At 46.3% G+C, this 13,699-nt stretch overlaps 1 protein-coding gene across 1 annotated transcript in view; it reads right to left on the bottom strand.

Annotated features, from left to right (window-relative positions):
* The window catches only part of DHX16 (DEAH-box helicase 16), a 102,062-nt gene that overhangs the window by 35,036 nt on the left and 53,327 nt on the right, over positions 1 to 13,699 (bottom strand). Inside the window, exons 16-18 of the mRNA XM_078641709.1 lie at positions 10,996 to 11,114; positions 10,054 to 10,121; positions 3,112 to 3,274 (exon numbers count right to left, since the gene is read on the bottom strand). Of these exons, the coding sequence (XP_078497835.1) occupies positions 3,112 to 3,274; positions 10,054 to 10,121; positions 10,996 to 11,114 (350 nt within the window). The remainder of the gene's footprint in view (positions 1 to 3,111; positions 3,275 to 10,053; positions 10,122 to 10,995; positions 11,115 to 13,699) is intronic.

The following is a 13,699-nucleotide window of genomic DNA, read 5'->3' on the forward strand; positions in this document are numbered from 1 at the left end:
CTCCACATTCACCTTTATCAGAACACACATCAGCTCAGACGCCGAAGAGGAAACAGTGCCTCTGAGTTACCTTGTGGTCATCGGAATGGGTCTTACTTCGAGAAAGAAGAGAACTTCTCCATCCCTATTGCACATTAAATATATTTTGCAGGAAGATCCTTTGAGAGGAATAACCACCTGGTAGGGGACTTAAATAGAAGGAAAATGAGCCTTTCACTCTCCAATGGCCTTCAGGTGCAAGAACGAGCAACAGTCACAAGCCAAGGGGTTGTGGTCCAATCACAGACATCACATACAGATGTGTGAATGCAATAAGGGCATCTTCTTGCAATATGGTCAGTCATGTATAAAGCCCAAGACCTTAGGAGGTGTCATTTAACAGAGTCAGTTAAGAAATCACCAAAGATTTTCATTGGCAAAAGCCAAGGAGAACCTTGTCGATGAGGCACGGAAAAACTAGCAGGTACAGCAGGAAGATAACCACGAGGTGAGGAATATGCAGGAAGAAGTATCCATTAGAAGAATGCATCAGCTGCCCTCACATACGGAGTGTGGACACAAGTACCATGAACTAGACCAATGGGTTAAACTTAGTTCAGGCCATGATAGTAGCCATCAGTGTTTGGGCTAAAGACAATCCCTCCCCAGGGCAAGAAGACTAAAGACAATCCCTCAGCAGGGCAAGAAGGCTAAAGACAACCCCTCACTAGGGCAAGAAGGCTAAAGACAATCCCTCACCAGGGCAAGAAGGCTAAAGACAATCCCTCACCAGGGCACGAAGGCTAAAGACAATCCCTCACCAGGGCACGAAGGCTAAAGACAATCCCTCACCAGGGCAAGAAGACTAAAGACAATCCCTCCCCAGGGCAAGAAGACTAAAGACAATCCCTCCCCAGGGCAAGAAGACTAAAGACAATCCCTCCCCAGGGCAAGAAGGCTAAAGACAATCCCTCACCAGGGCAAGAAGACTAAAGACAATCCCTCACCAGGGCAAGAAGACTAAAGACAATCCCTCAGCAGGACAAGAAGACTAAAGACAATCCCTCACCAGAGCAAGAAGGCTAAAGACAATCCCTCACCAGGGCAAGAAGGCTGAAGACAATCCCTCAGCAGGGCAAGAAGACTAAAGACAATCCCTCAGCAGGGCAAGAAGACTAAAGACAATCCCTCAGCAGGGCAAGAAGGCTAAAGACAATCCCTCACCAGGGCAAGAAGGCTGAAGACAATCCCTCAGCAGGGCAAGAAGACTAAAGACAATCCCTCACCAGAGCAAGAAGGCTAAAGACAATCCCTCAGCAGGGCAAGAAGGCTAAAGACAATCCCTCAGCAGGGCAAGAAGACTAAAGACAATCCCTCAGCAGGGCAAGAAGACTAAAGACAATCCCTCACCAGGGGTAAAGGCTAAAGACAATCCCTCACCAGAGCAAGAAGGCTAAAGACAATCCCTCACCAGGGCAAGAAGGCTGAAGACAATCCCTCAGCAGGGCAAGAAGACTAAAGACAATCCCTCAGCAGGGCAAGAAGACTAAAGACAATCCCTCAGCAGGGCAAGAAGGCTAAAGACAATCCCTCACCAGGGCAAGAAGACTGAAGACAATCCCTCAGCAGGGCAAGAAGACTAAAGACAATCCCTCACCAGAGCAAGAAGGCTAAAGACAATCCCTCAGCAGGGCAAGAAGGCTAAAGACAATCCCTCAGCAGGGCAAGAAGACTAAAGACAATCCCTCAGCAGGGCAAGAAGACTAAAGACAATCCCTCACCAGAGCAAGAAGGCTAAAGACAATCCCTCAGCAGGGCAAGAAGGCTAAAGACAATCCCTCAGCAGGGCAAGAAGACTAAAGACAATCCCTCCCCAGGGGTAAAGGCTAAAGACAATCCCTCACCAGGGGTAAAGGCTAAAGACAATCCCTCAGCAGGGCAAGAAGGCTGAAGACAATCCCTCAGCAGGGCAAGAAGACTAAAGACAATCCCTCCCCAGGGGTAAAGGCTAAAGACAATCCCTCACCAGGGGTAAAGGCTAAAGACAATCCCTCAGCAGGGCAAGAAGACTAAAGACAATCCCTCACCAGGGCAAGAAGGCTAAAGACAATCCCTCACCAGGGCAAGAAGACTAAAGACAATCCCTCACCAGGGGTAAAGGCTAAAGACAATCCCTCACCAGGGGTAAAGGCTAAAGACAATCCCTCACCAGGGGTAAAGGCTAACTTCCAATACTACATGCAAGAAACCACTGATTTACACACAAAAAACATTTTCAGATATACGATGGCTTCAAGGCCCTAAAAAGTAGCGAATTGTTTCGGCTCTCTGGAAAGTGCTGCGAGGCAGTGTGTTGTTGCAAACAGCGCTTAGCAGAACAACGAAATAAACAGAAGGTGAAAGAAGGCCGTGGTCCATGTGCTCTTTCAGTCCTTGCCCACTTTACTGCAGTGTTACGCACAGGAGACGAGCCTGCGTGCTCATTCACTCCCTGCAAGAATCAAACTTATTTAGTAGTATATCTCAGCTCCGATGTGTCAATTAGGAAATTGCTATCTTTGTTAATATCATATGCATGCAATGGCACAGAGCTGTTTGCATGCATTGTTGGTTTCTAAAACACACTCAAGCAACTTAAATTCTAAAAGGAAAGTAAAACACAAATGTGGAGTTTTTGGAATATGGTATTCAGATCTTTTATTTGTTTCATTTGTTTACTAGGCAAAGTTGGCTATGAGCCTAGGGCATTCCCTTTTTCTGCAAGATTAAGAAGGCTGCTGAAAACAAATAAAAAATATAAATATAAAAGACAGAAAAATGCACCCATTTTTTAGAGCCGTATTGAAACAATTATTTTAAATTCAAAGTCCTGTGCTCTCTTTATAGTACAGGACGATGGACATCCAACACATCGATTTAAAGTGAAAAGGGGGGTAGATAAAAGCTTGTAATCAGTGTGAAATAACTTCATCATTGTGAGCCAAAAAACCTTCTTTCACTGAGGTAGCGCTGCAGGGTATACAAGTACACTCCACCATGGCTATTGACTACTAATGCAATAGCATGCTCTGCGCTTCATGTGTACATTCAAGACTAGAGTTCCCTCTTAAACAGCGCGTGCCCCAGCCTCACCTGCGTGTAAACGTTCAGCAGCACTAGGTGATCTCCTCCGGGCACGAAAAAGTTCATGCGAGCATTGTCCGCGTGGACCACCTTGTCCTTGGGACGGTAGAAGATGGAGTTGTTGACGGACAACATGGCGGCGATGGTGAGGATCTCTTCAGAGCACTTGTACCTGTGGGGGCGGGGGGCAAGAAAGAGGTTATTTGCCTGCACCAGCAGTGCACCGTCGTTGGCTCCGTCATAGATGCACATGCTTGAATATTACCCGGTTGGCCTGCCGGGAACCTTTGTGAATCAACCTTTCAATAGCAGTGTGCCTGTGGTATATGACATTAAGTCTGGCGAGCCAGAGGGGACCCATCTCTACTCCCCTCGGAGGCTCCAACTGTCCGATTTATACGAGTTCATCAGGTTATTGGAATGCATAAATCAGCGGTGTTAAGAAAGGAGAGGATTACAGAGCTGCTGTTGCTGCCATCCCTCTTGCAGAAGGAGCTACAACTCTGCCACTGATAAGTCTGCCCACAACCAAGTTCAATGCAAGAAACACTCCATCTAGCAACACTGCTCATTCAAGGGTCTTCCTTGCTTATACAGGGGTCTACCGTTATTCACTTACCCAAAACTTAAAAATAGCTAATTTGTCCTGCAAAACATTCTGTCTGTTTCAATTAAAATTTGAGACATCTCTCAACATCCCAATAGTGTAATAATCTCTCTTCAGCCATCGTTGGATTCAGGAAAATATTTGTAACACAATGCTTCTATTTAAGTGAAAAGACTATTGCACCTTTGGAAACAGTTAGGATTTGCCTCGAGAATCAATGATCCTTGGTAAAAAGTCGAATACGGCTTTTTAATCGACAGTGCGTGTATTTCATCAACTCGTCATGTAGAAGTCACAGCCAAGTTGAAGTCGGTCTTTCAGGACTAGTACTGGTCTGAGGATCTGTAGAAATGCTCAAAGGGAGCATTCATCAATGCAGCTAGAAGAATACATGTGTCAAACCTCTTATAAAAAGTATCACAACAGGTGACCTGAACTAAGACAGTTGGTCTGCCAAACACAAGAAAGTGGACAAGTAACCTTTTACCGTTGCAACTGAAAGGCACTGCTGGGCCAACACAAGTGCAATCAAAAGCATTTCAGCTAATCCAGCCTACAAGGAATCACAATCGCAGGTACCACACAAGGCATAGAAGCACACCCAGCATAGATCGACTTAAAGGAAGGGCGTCTGGCAGCAAGCATGACGTCCACCACTTCGGTAGGCAGGTCAAATGCATTTATTTGCCCACACTCAATCTCCATGCATGGAGGTGTAAGTTGTGGAGACTCGGGTGCAAGACCTGCCTTCTTGCTGTAAAAAGAGTTCCTTCCGCGACAGAAACCTGATCGGAGGGCAGGTGCTCAGGCTCAGAAGCTATTGGTACCATAGTCTCCAGATCCAGTCCGGGATAATCAAGCTCACTGTATTTCCTTACCTTGTTCAGTGCCAGAGTCAGGAAAGGAGCAGTGGAAATGCATGCACAATTCCTGTGCTCTGTTCCAACTGTAATGCATTCCCTAACGACCCTGCACCTGCTCTGAGGTGCATAAAAGCTCCAATCAGGGCTCTCCCGTTTCATTAAAATGCAGTGCACCACCTTAAGGTGGACACACCACTCATGGTTCACCAGATTCCTGCTCAACTTGTCTGCACTGGTATTCAAGGACCCTGCAAGGTGGTTGGCGAGCAGAAAGAGATCATGCAACTCCAGTCACTTCCAGAGGCGTACACAGCCAGGATCCCACTCCACCCTGCGCCAACCACCCATGTATGGATGGCAGGAAGAGGTTTAGAGCTAAAAACACCACAAAAAGCTGTAGGGGACTGATGTGCTGCTGACTTTCCTTAGGAGACATAACTCATCTGTTCTCCACGTTCCCTAGGGGACCCCTAGTTGGATGGATGAAAGCACAAGAAAATTAGGTGCTCTGGAACCAACAGAAGAATTGGCACTGAATATAGAAATGTCAAATTGTTGCAATGTTAATCTTGACTCCCTCACACCATCTCTTTGAAATGAGGGTGGCGGGATATGGTTGAGCCCTACTTTGTCTTTTTAAGTTTGCATTTGGAAATAAACTTTGGCTTACTCTGGACTTCGAACGTGAGCTAGACTGAGGCAGAAGCCAGGCCCACAACTTGGACCTAAGGTGAGAGCGGAATCCATGCTTCACCTACGATCTCTTATGTTCTTCCAGTCCTGGGTTGTCTTCAGGTGCATAAAGACACACGTCGCACAACTTAAGAGTCATGGCTGGAGCCCAAGTACCAGACACTCACTTGATGCAAATCCTTACCCACCATCTGCTTTCAGCAGTTGCAGCACAATTAAAAACCTGTGGTTTTTGAAGAGGATATGGTTCCCTAGCACACTATAGAAACATTTAGTGGTCATCAGAAGACCAACGAAAGTTGGGAGCTGAGCTCCAGATTCTTGTCAAGCAGTGCGGAAAGGAAGGTACAAACATCAGTGAGCAGGGGTGGTGCACATATGTGCCTCTGCTACGTCACTTCTGGGGTGGTTCAGAGTCATGGGGTGGGACGTACAGCCTTATCTGCCAGGCGGCACTTAGGACTGTAGCACATAAACCAGCTGTTTCTAGAAATGCTAGGTTCAAATGAATTCATTTCTATATCCTACATAGAGCTTATCTAAGACCTGGCATTATTAACAGGTTCTATGCGATTGCAGCTGCAAAATGCCCTAGATGTGGGGAGTTGGGGGCAGAAATGTTCCACATGGTATGGTACTGAAATTCTACCTGAGCTGCAGCTCGGGCTCCCGAACTTGCCATTCGCGGGCGTGAGCGGGGGAAAAAACGCCGCTGCACTACGCTAAGTGGAGTTTTCTGCAAACTCCGCGCGAACGGAACGGAGTTCACCGCCCAGGCCTACTGGAAAGGAACAGGTGTTCTGTTCATTCAGAAAGTGAATGAGCAATAAAAATGCCAAAAAAATGTGTTGTCTGTTCAAGGAATGAGGTCAAATGTCAGTTTGTCTTCTAACTAATTGCTGCTTGGAAAATGACGTTTATATTTCTCTCTTACTAGAGTTAGAGGTTTTTGTAAAGTGATAAGTCTAAAATGTCAGTTATTTTTCTCTAACACAACATTTAAATAAATAGCCTGTAAATTATTATTACAAATATTTCAAAATATATCGGGAATTACAAAAGCAATTTGTAATTAAGAAGTGTGATGGAAAAAAAGAGTTAAATAGGAGCAAAACAAACCAGAACACTTTACTTGGTGACGAGCAAATTACACATATTTGCAGAAACTCTACTTCCAAACATTGTTTGTACACTGTAGAGTTTCATCAGTAAAGCTGCACGTCCGTGGGAAAGCTTGTGGTCATTTCAAAGTCAAATCTGCTGATTACAAAAGACAGTGTGCTACCACTTCATTCTTTAGTTATTTATTTGCTAAAAGTGATATTTTTTAAACATGATTTGCGAAACATTCCTGCCCCCTTGATGAAAATACTGTTAATGAACTATGAGGCAAGTCAGGGGTCAGGTGTATCCTGTATGGGCTAGATTTGTATTAAATATGGACAAAACGTTTACTCTATTAAATGAAGAAAGACTTTTTTTGTACAGCCGACATGCTGAACTCGCACATTTGAAGGTGCGCTCATAAGTGATAATGAAGAAAATGGTGGCTCATGAATTACATTATTTATCCACGATCACATCATTCAAAACCAGTTTATGGGTCAAGACCATTACAAGTAGGTCGAGTAGATTATTTAAGTCACTAGACCTGCAGGTCTAGTAAACTTTTTGTGATTTTTCAATGCCCGTTTTGTTGAGCGCTACCATGCTCAAAAAAATATAAAATCAGAAGGACTCTGCCTGATATGATCTTGAAACGTAAGGAAATCTAAAACGCCAGGTCCCAACAAAAGGGAAACCTTTGGACTTCTGGGTCTCTAGGTTATCTCAATTTCAAAATACAAAAAACCTTTGTCTTCAATAAAGGATGAAAAGAAACACAAGCGTGAATCATAGTATTTTGGGATCAGTTAATTTTTTTAATGGAAAGATGTGATGTTGGTGGTCATATAATCATACGAAGCGCTTTTCTCTATTGACACCGGAGATGAAAACATTAAACAAAGCCTTGAAGATATCCGAATGGACGAAACACGTTGGCTACAACCAGACACGTGGAGATTATTTCAAAAGAATTATTAATAATGAAATCTATGAAGGAGTCTGTGCATTATGTGATACACATTATTGAAATTTATCAATTAATATTACTTTATTATTTTGGACAATTACTTGATGTTCTGCTGAGTCAATAGCCTGTTCAACGTTTGCCAGGAGTTTCTCCTGTGTTAAAAGGAAAGAGGTTTGTCCTTTTTTGCCTCGTGCATTTCGAAAAAAAATCCGTACAATAATCCACCTCTGGGAGGGCACTGCACAAGGAGAGAAGGCTTTCCCCATCTTGGAATTTGAAGGTGAGAGGCATTGTGGGATTGTTTGCAGCAGGGCAAACAGGAGCTTCTGAAAAAGTGGGTAGGGTTGCTCCTGGGAACTTTTACCCTATTGATTCATGCCACAAGTCGTTGCCAAGCACAGGCTAGTGAACTCTGCAAAGCAGGACAATCGGCATGCCTTTCTCAGGACACATTTTGGACCTGTGGAAGAACAGAAGAGGACTGGATCTGCCATCAGTGACCCGAGAGGCGCCTTGAAGTATGGACCGCCCCCCTCCCTTGTACACAGGACAAAGAAGTGGACTCTAAATGTCAGTTGGCTGACCGCCTGTGTTGCTACAGGGACATAGCACGCTGCAAGAGACCTTTTCCTGGAAGTACACAGCTGACCAGTGGCAAATTAACCTGGACCGGACTTTGCTGCTGGCCTCTGTCTTGTACCCGGTGAGTTTTTAAGTGCCTTCTCTTAGGTCCTGGGAGCCTTAGAAGTGTATAATCATGACACAGAAATGTAAATGCCACTTGTAGACTACAGTACCTATGTGTCATCCACTACAGTGGCAGTGAAAACATGGCTTTAGGCCTACCCTGTGCAGAAGTGCACTAGTTTGAGTTTTTTGGGCACCAGAAGAAAGTTAGGATACTTGGAAAAACATTTCCTACATAGCTTCAGGGGGACCTGTGGGTAAAAGTATCCTACTTGCAGTGCCACTGCGTCAGATTAAATTATAGCAGCGTCCCGTTTAAGGCTCCCAGCTCCTCCCAAAAATACTACATCACATTCTGTGTTGGGACCCAAAATATTGTCAGCAAGAAATCTCCGCAGATCTATAGCCCTAGGTGGAGAAACCTGCTTCAAGAATCCAGCCTTTGTCTCCACAGCAGCAGCTACATTTTCAGCAGCTCTAGGAGTATTTTTTTTCTCCAAAAGTGCCAAAATCCTTTCCTGCATTTGGACTTTAATTTGTCTGACTACCAGACTTTAACTGGGACCAATCCGCATGGTGTATCCGGCAGGACTCCAGCATCGTCGGTCTAGCTTCACGCATTTGTCCCGGTGTGCCACTTCCATAGACTGGAGCTTTGTGCTGCTATTTTCACTGAAATGTTTTAAACTTAAGTCTGTGAATTCCTTTATCGTTTTTTGGTTGTTTTGATCTTATTTTACTCAACGATTTCTTTTTATTTTAAAATAGGTTGTGGGATTTTATTGTGTTTTGTGTAACTTTTTCCACGGTGTACGCCTGCTCAAAGTCTTTACACGTTACCTTTGATTTAAGCTTGAATGCCTGGAATCACATTACCAGGTATTGAGCACAGGTTTATTTAATTTAATTTGTGTGACATCTAGCAATGGGGGACCTTATGCTGAGGTGGATTCTTGTACACCCCAAACAATAACTAACTTTCCTACAATATCTTAAAAGCATTGCTGATGCATTCGCAGCTCAGAGGAATCCCATGTCCTGCCTTCTACGTCCGGAGCGGCCATGCATGGTATATTGAGATTGCTTTATCTCCTCTGTGCAGCCGATGAAATTAACTAAATCTTTCTTCACCCTTTTCATGCAGCATGACGGCAAATTATACGGTACTTCAGATTTCTTGCCAATCCTAGAAAAATCAAACTACCCTTTTCTAAATGTGGGTAAGTACAGGCATCAGCCGGACCCATCTTCTCGCCTTTAGTTTAGCAGAAAAATAAGAAATAAGATTTTGTCAAATGCAGACACTGATAAACTCAATGTATTTGATGCTGTTTTGATGAGGGTATGCAATTTCCCGATATCATTGGGCGCGAGTCCTTGATCTCGGATACAAGAGCAACATACTCGTCCAATCCTGGGTCTTTCGATTGTCCTAGATGACCATCATCTTCATCGCTTTCATCTTCAGTGTTCAGAGTGCCAATGTTGGTGTTCATTTCACTACCATTTGTCGTGTCGATTGAACTGCTGTCATCATCATTGGAGATTTTGTCAACTTCATTGTGGTTGTCCTCACCCTCCGCCGCTCCCATCCGCCCACCCCCTTGTCTTGGGGCTACCTGGACTGAATCCTCCGATAACCGAGGCCCAGAACATTTATGAGATAATTGAAGAATCTTGAGAAACACCAGGAACTAGGCTGTTGGGGTGAAACCTCTGGCAGTTCGAGCCGCTGAGAGGAGAAGAGCTCAGTGTCAGTCACTCCGACGGGCCGGACTTCAGGGGATAGAATGAGGAGGACAGGTCGCGTGATGCCTATGTTAATTTCAGAATTGTCTTGTGTACAGGTACACTGCTATTAGACATCGGTGTCACAGGGTTCCCAGCTGGAGGACGGAGGAATATTCAAGTATATGAATCAATGAAAGACCCGATGCCAAAGAACGAGTATGCCTAAGAGCAACATTTCACGACCAATGAGAAACATCATTATTACTATAAAGGATTGAAAGTTTGTCTCAACTCACTGTTCAGAAGCAAGGATCATCTTCGAAAGCATAGGGTCCACTGGAAGTTCAGCCATTCTCCTTCCGAGCTTGAGAAAAGAGAGGAATAGAGGGAGTTAAAGAAGGTCACTCAAAAGACGTCATTACAAACTGTGTTTATCCACCGATTAATCCATGCTGACCTTTCCAGCCAGCAACAGACCAATGCTTGTGAGCCACTGCCATCACATGTGACAGGCTAGGCTCGCCCAGTCCAGAATTGAGGCCATTCCAAGAAAGGATTCCCGGCTGAGCCGATGCGGTCAAGGGTGGAAGGCGAGGCCTTCCCAGACCAGCACCGAGGCAGCCGCATAGAGGCCTTCCCAGACCTGCACCGAGGCAGTCCCTTTAAAGGCCGTCCTCCTCCAGCACTGAAGCCGTCACATGAATTTGCATACTTAGGACCCTGTGTTGTCCTTTCCAGGCCAGCACCGGAGCCTTCACGTTAATTAATAAACTGAGGAGCCTGCACTGACAAGGGTGGAAAGAGAGGCCTTCTGCGTCCAGCAACTGGCTCCTCTAATGCTCAGGAACAAAACAAATGACTAGCACATGCCCCACAGTCGAAGGTCTGAGTGGCGGAATAAATAAATGTCATTTTTGGAGATGAAGACAGGTGGAGCAGCGAAGAAGCCAAGAACTCAGGCAGTGAAGATATCCCCAAAATTACAGGTTGAGACAATCGAAAGCAGAACTACACCTCAGATTACAAAAGTCTTCCAAGCTTGAACATCGGGCAGGAGAAATACATCAACGGTTACTCAAGGGTCACAGACCTCTGTTCTCACACGTACAGAACAGACAGATGGTAATGTCTCAGGAGGCTTACGGCAGCAGATACACACACTGGCTTACAGTACGAACGTCCCTCGCCCCCTGTTAATCGGTCTGGCCATGCTCAAAAGCTGGCATTGCTTCTCCTACCTTGGTGAGCTCCCCCAGGTGGTTCAGTGCCCCCAAGGCATACAGCTGCTCGAGCGCCAGTACCAGCGTCTCGTGAGGAGGGGGATCCATGAAGTCAAAGTGAATCAAGTCATTGATCCCTGCAGCGAAGGAAACGAGAAGAAGAAATGTGAACCCACAGATCTGCCACCGGGGGCAACCCCAGATTTCAGTTTTTCCTTTCTACAATTAACACAAAGGATCCTAATGTTGTGGATCTGATCACCTCTTAAAACACAACATATCCTAGCATCACCACAGTCAACACCTACCTCCCACCCACACAGACTGCCAGCCGCCTAACTACCTCTTACACGGACACCGACCAACACAGGCTGCCAACCCCCCCCAACTACATCTTACCTCAAGATCATTCCAGACTGCCAGCCGCCTACCTCCCTCTTACCTGAGACCAACCCACACACACACTGCCAGCCCCTAACTACGGCTTACCAGGAGACCAACCCAGACTGCAAGCCCCTCCAAGTACCTCTTAAAACACAACATATCCTAGCATCACCAGTCAACACCTTTCTCCCACCCACACAAACTGTCAGACCCAAACTACCCCATACCCTGAGACCAACCCAACAGACTGCCAGCCCCTAACTACCTCTTACCCTGAGGCCACTTGTGGCTAGCCGCTCGGACACTAACTGCCTTCACAATCCAAAACGGAACATGCCCTATGCACACTACAATATAAATCAAAACATGTAGGCTGGTGTGCGAAGAACCATTAAACGAAGAGTTCTTCACTCTAAAGGAACTGTGTTTTTTTTCTCTTGGCAATTGTAATAAAAATAATAATAATAATAATAAACAGTTTATAAAGCGCCTGGTAACACCTTCCCGGTGTGTCCCCGCGCTAGTAAGGAAGAGCTAGACACTTTAGCATAGACAGCCCGCCCCGACGTGCCCCTATAGCCTATACAGATGCGTTTTCAATAATGCTCTAAACTTGACTTCCGCGCTCTCTAGTCTCATCTCCAGAGGAAGCTTATTCCAGCTGCGGGCAGCCATTACACTAAAGGAGCGTCCTCCCATTCTTGATTTATTAGCCCGCGGGACCACCAACTGGCCCGATCCTCCCGAGCGAAGAGCCCTCGAGGGTTCATATCTGCACACTAGGTTATCCAAGTAGGAAGGGGCCCTCTTCCATACAATACGATGGCACATGAGGAGGCATTTATATTGGACTCTTTTCTTAACCGGCAGCCAGTGCAGGGTGTCCAGAGCCCGACTGGAGGCCGCTCTCCTAGGTCGTCTCAAAATCAGACGTGCGGCCGAATTTTGTAGGACTTGTAATCGCCCCAAACTTTTCTCGGTGGCCCCCAGGAATAACACATTCCCATAGTCCATCCGGGAAGTAACCAGCGCTTGAATCAAGGTCCGTCTAGCTGGCAGGGGGAGTGGGTCCAGCGTTTTATTCAGTGTTTTCAGAACACCAAAGCCCTTACCGATATGTCCCTCATAAGACAGGGTGGGATTAACCCACACCCCTAGGTTTTTTGCTTCCTCACATGGTACCGGGGTGGGATCCAGACATGGCGGCCACCACTCTGATGACCAACTAAGACTATCTCCACCCACTATCAACACCTCTGTTTTAGAGCCATTCAGTTTTAAGCAGTGGGAGTCCATCCAATTAGCCAAAGCCTGCATACAGGCCTTAAAGTTGGATGCTGTCATTGCAGGGGCTTGGGACAGAGATAACAGCAGTTGGGTATCGTCGGCGTATGATACTAATTCCACTCCACACGCCTGAACGATACCGGCCAGGGGGGCCATATATAAGTTATATAAGGTGGGGCTCAGGGCAGAGCCCTGAGGCACCCCCTGGTCCAGTGCCCTTTCAGCAGAGCAGGCAGACCCCAGTTGGACTTGGAAGAAACGGCCCGTGAGGAATGACTTTAGCCATCCCAAGGCAGCCCCGGTTACACCACCATCGCTAAGACACTGCAGCAAGATGGAGTGTGCTACAGTGTCAAACGCGGCACTGAGATCAAGCATCACCAGTGCCATGGTGTGCCCAGCATCCGCTCCCTGTCTCAACGTTTCAGTGGCTCTCAGAAGGGCCGTCTCCGTCGAGAACCCTGCCCGGAAGCCCGACTGAGAGGAGTGAAGAATCTCAGCCCTCTCCAGGTGATCCACCAGTTGACGATTTACGACCTTCTCTGCCACTTTGGCCGAATAGGGAAGCAGAGATATAGGTCTCAGATTTTCAAGAACCTCCATACCCACATTCGGCTTTTTCCTGATTGGCAGGACAATAGCCTTCTTCCAGTCGGCCGGGAGCTGTTGGGAGGTGAAGGAAACGGGAAGCACCTGCCTAAGCAGGGGTTCAAGTACCTCCAAACCCTCAACCAGCACCCTGGGAGGCGCAGGGTCGCGCGGGGAGCCTGATTTTACACTGCGGCAGATACTACGAAGGTCTTCCGACGGGGGGATAACGAAATGCTCCAATCTCACCGTCAACCCTCCCCGCCCCAGTGGTTCTATAAACTCGAGGCCACTAGCAGGTTGTTCAGAAAAGGAAGCATAGATATTCTTGACTTTCCCAGCAAAGAATTCAGCCACCCGGTTACACTCTGCCACCAAATCGGTAGACGGGGCGTTTTGGCTCGGTACCTGGGATATTTCTTTACAAATTTTAAATAACTCCTTCGCGGAGTGCTCTGCCTCT

The sequence above is a fragment of the Lissotriton helveticus genome, chromosome 5_1, assembly GCF_964261635.1.
Source record: "Lissotriton helveticus chromosome 5_1, aLisHel1.1, whole genome shotgun sequence".
Lineage (NCBI taxonomy): Eukaryota > Metazoa > Chordata > Amphibia > Caudata > Salamandridae > Lissotriton > Lissotriton helveticus.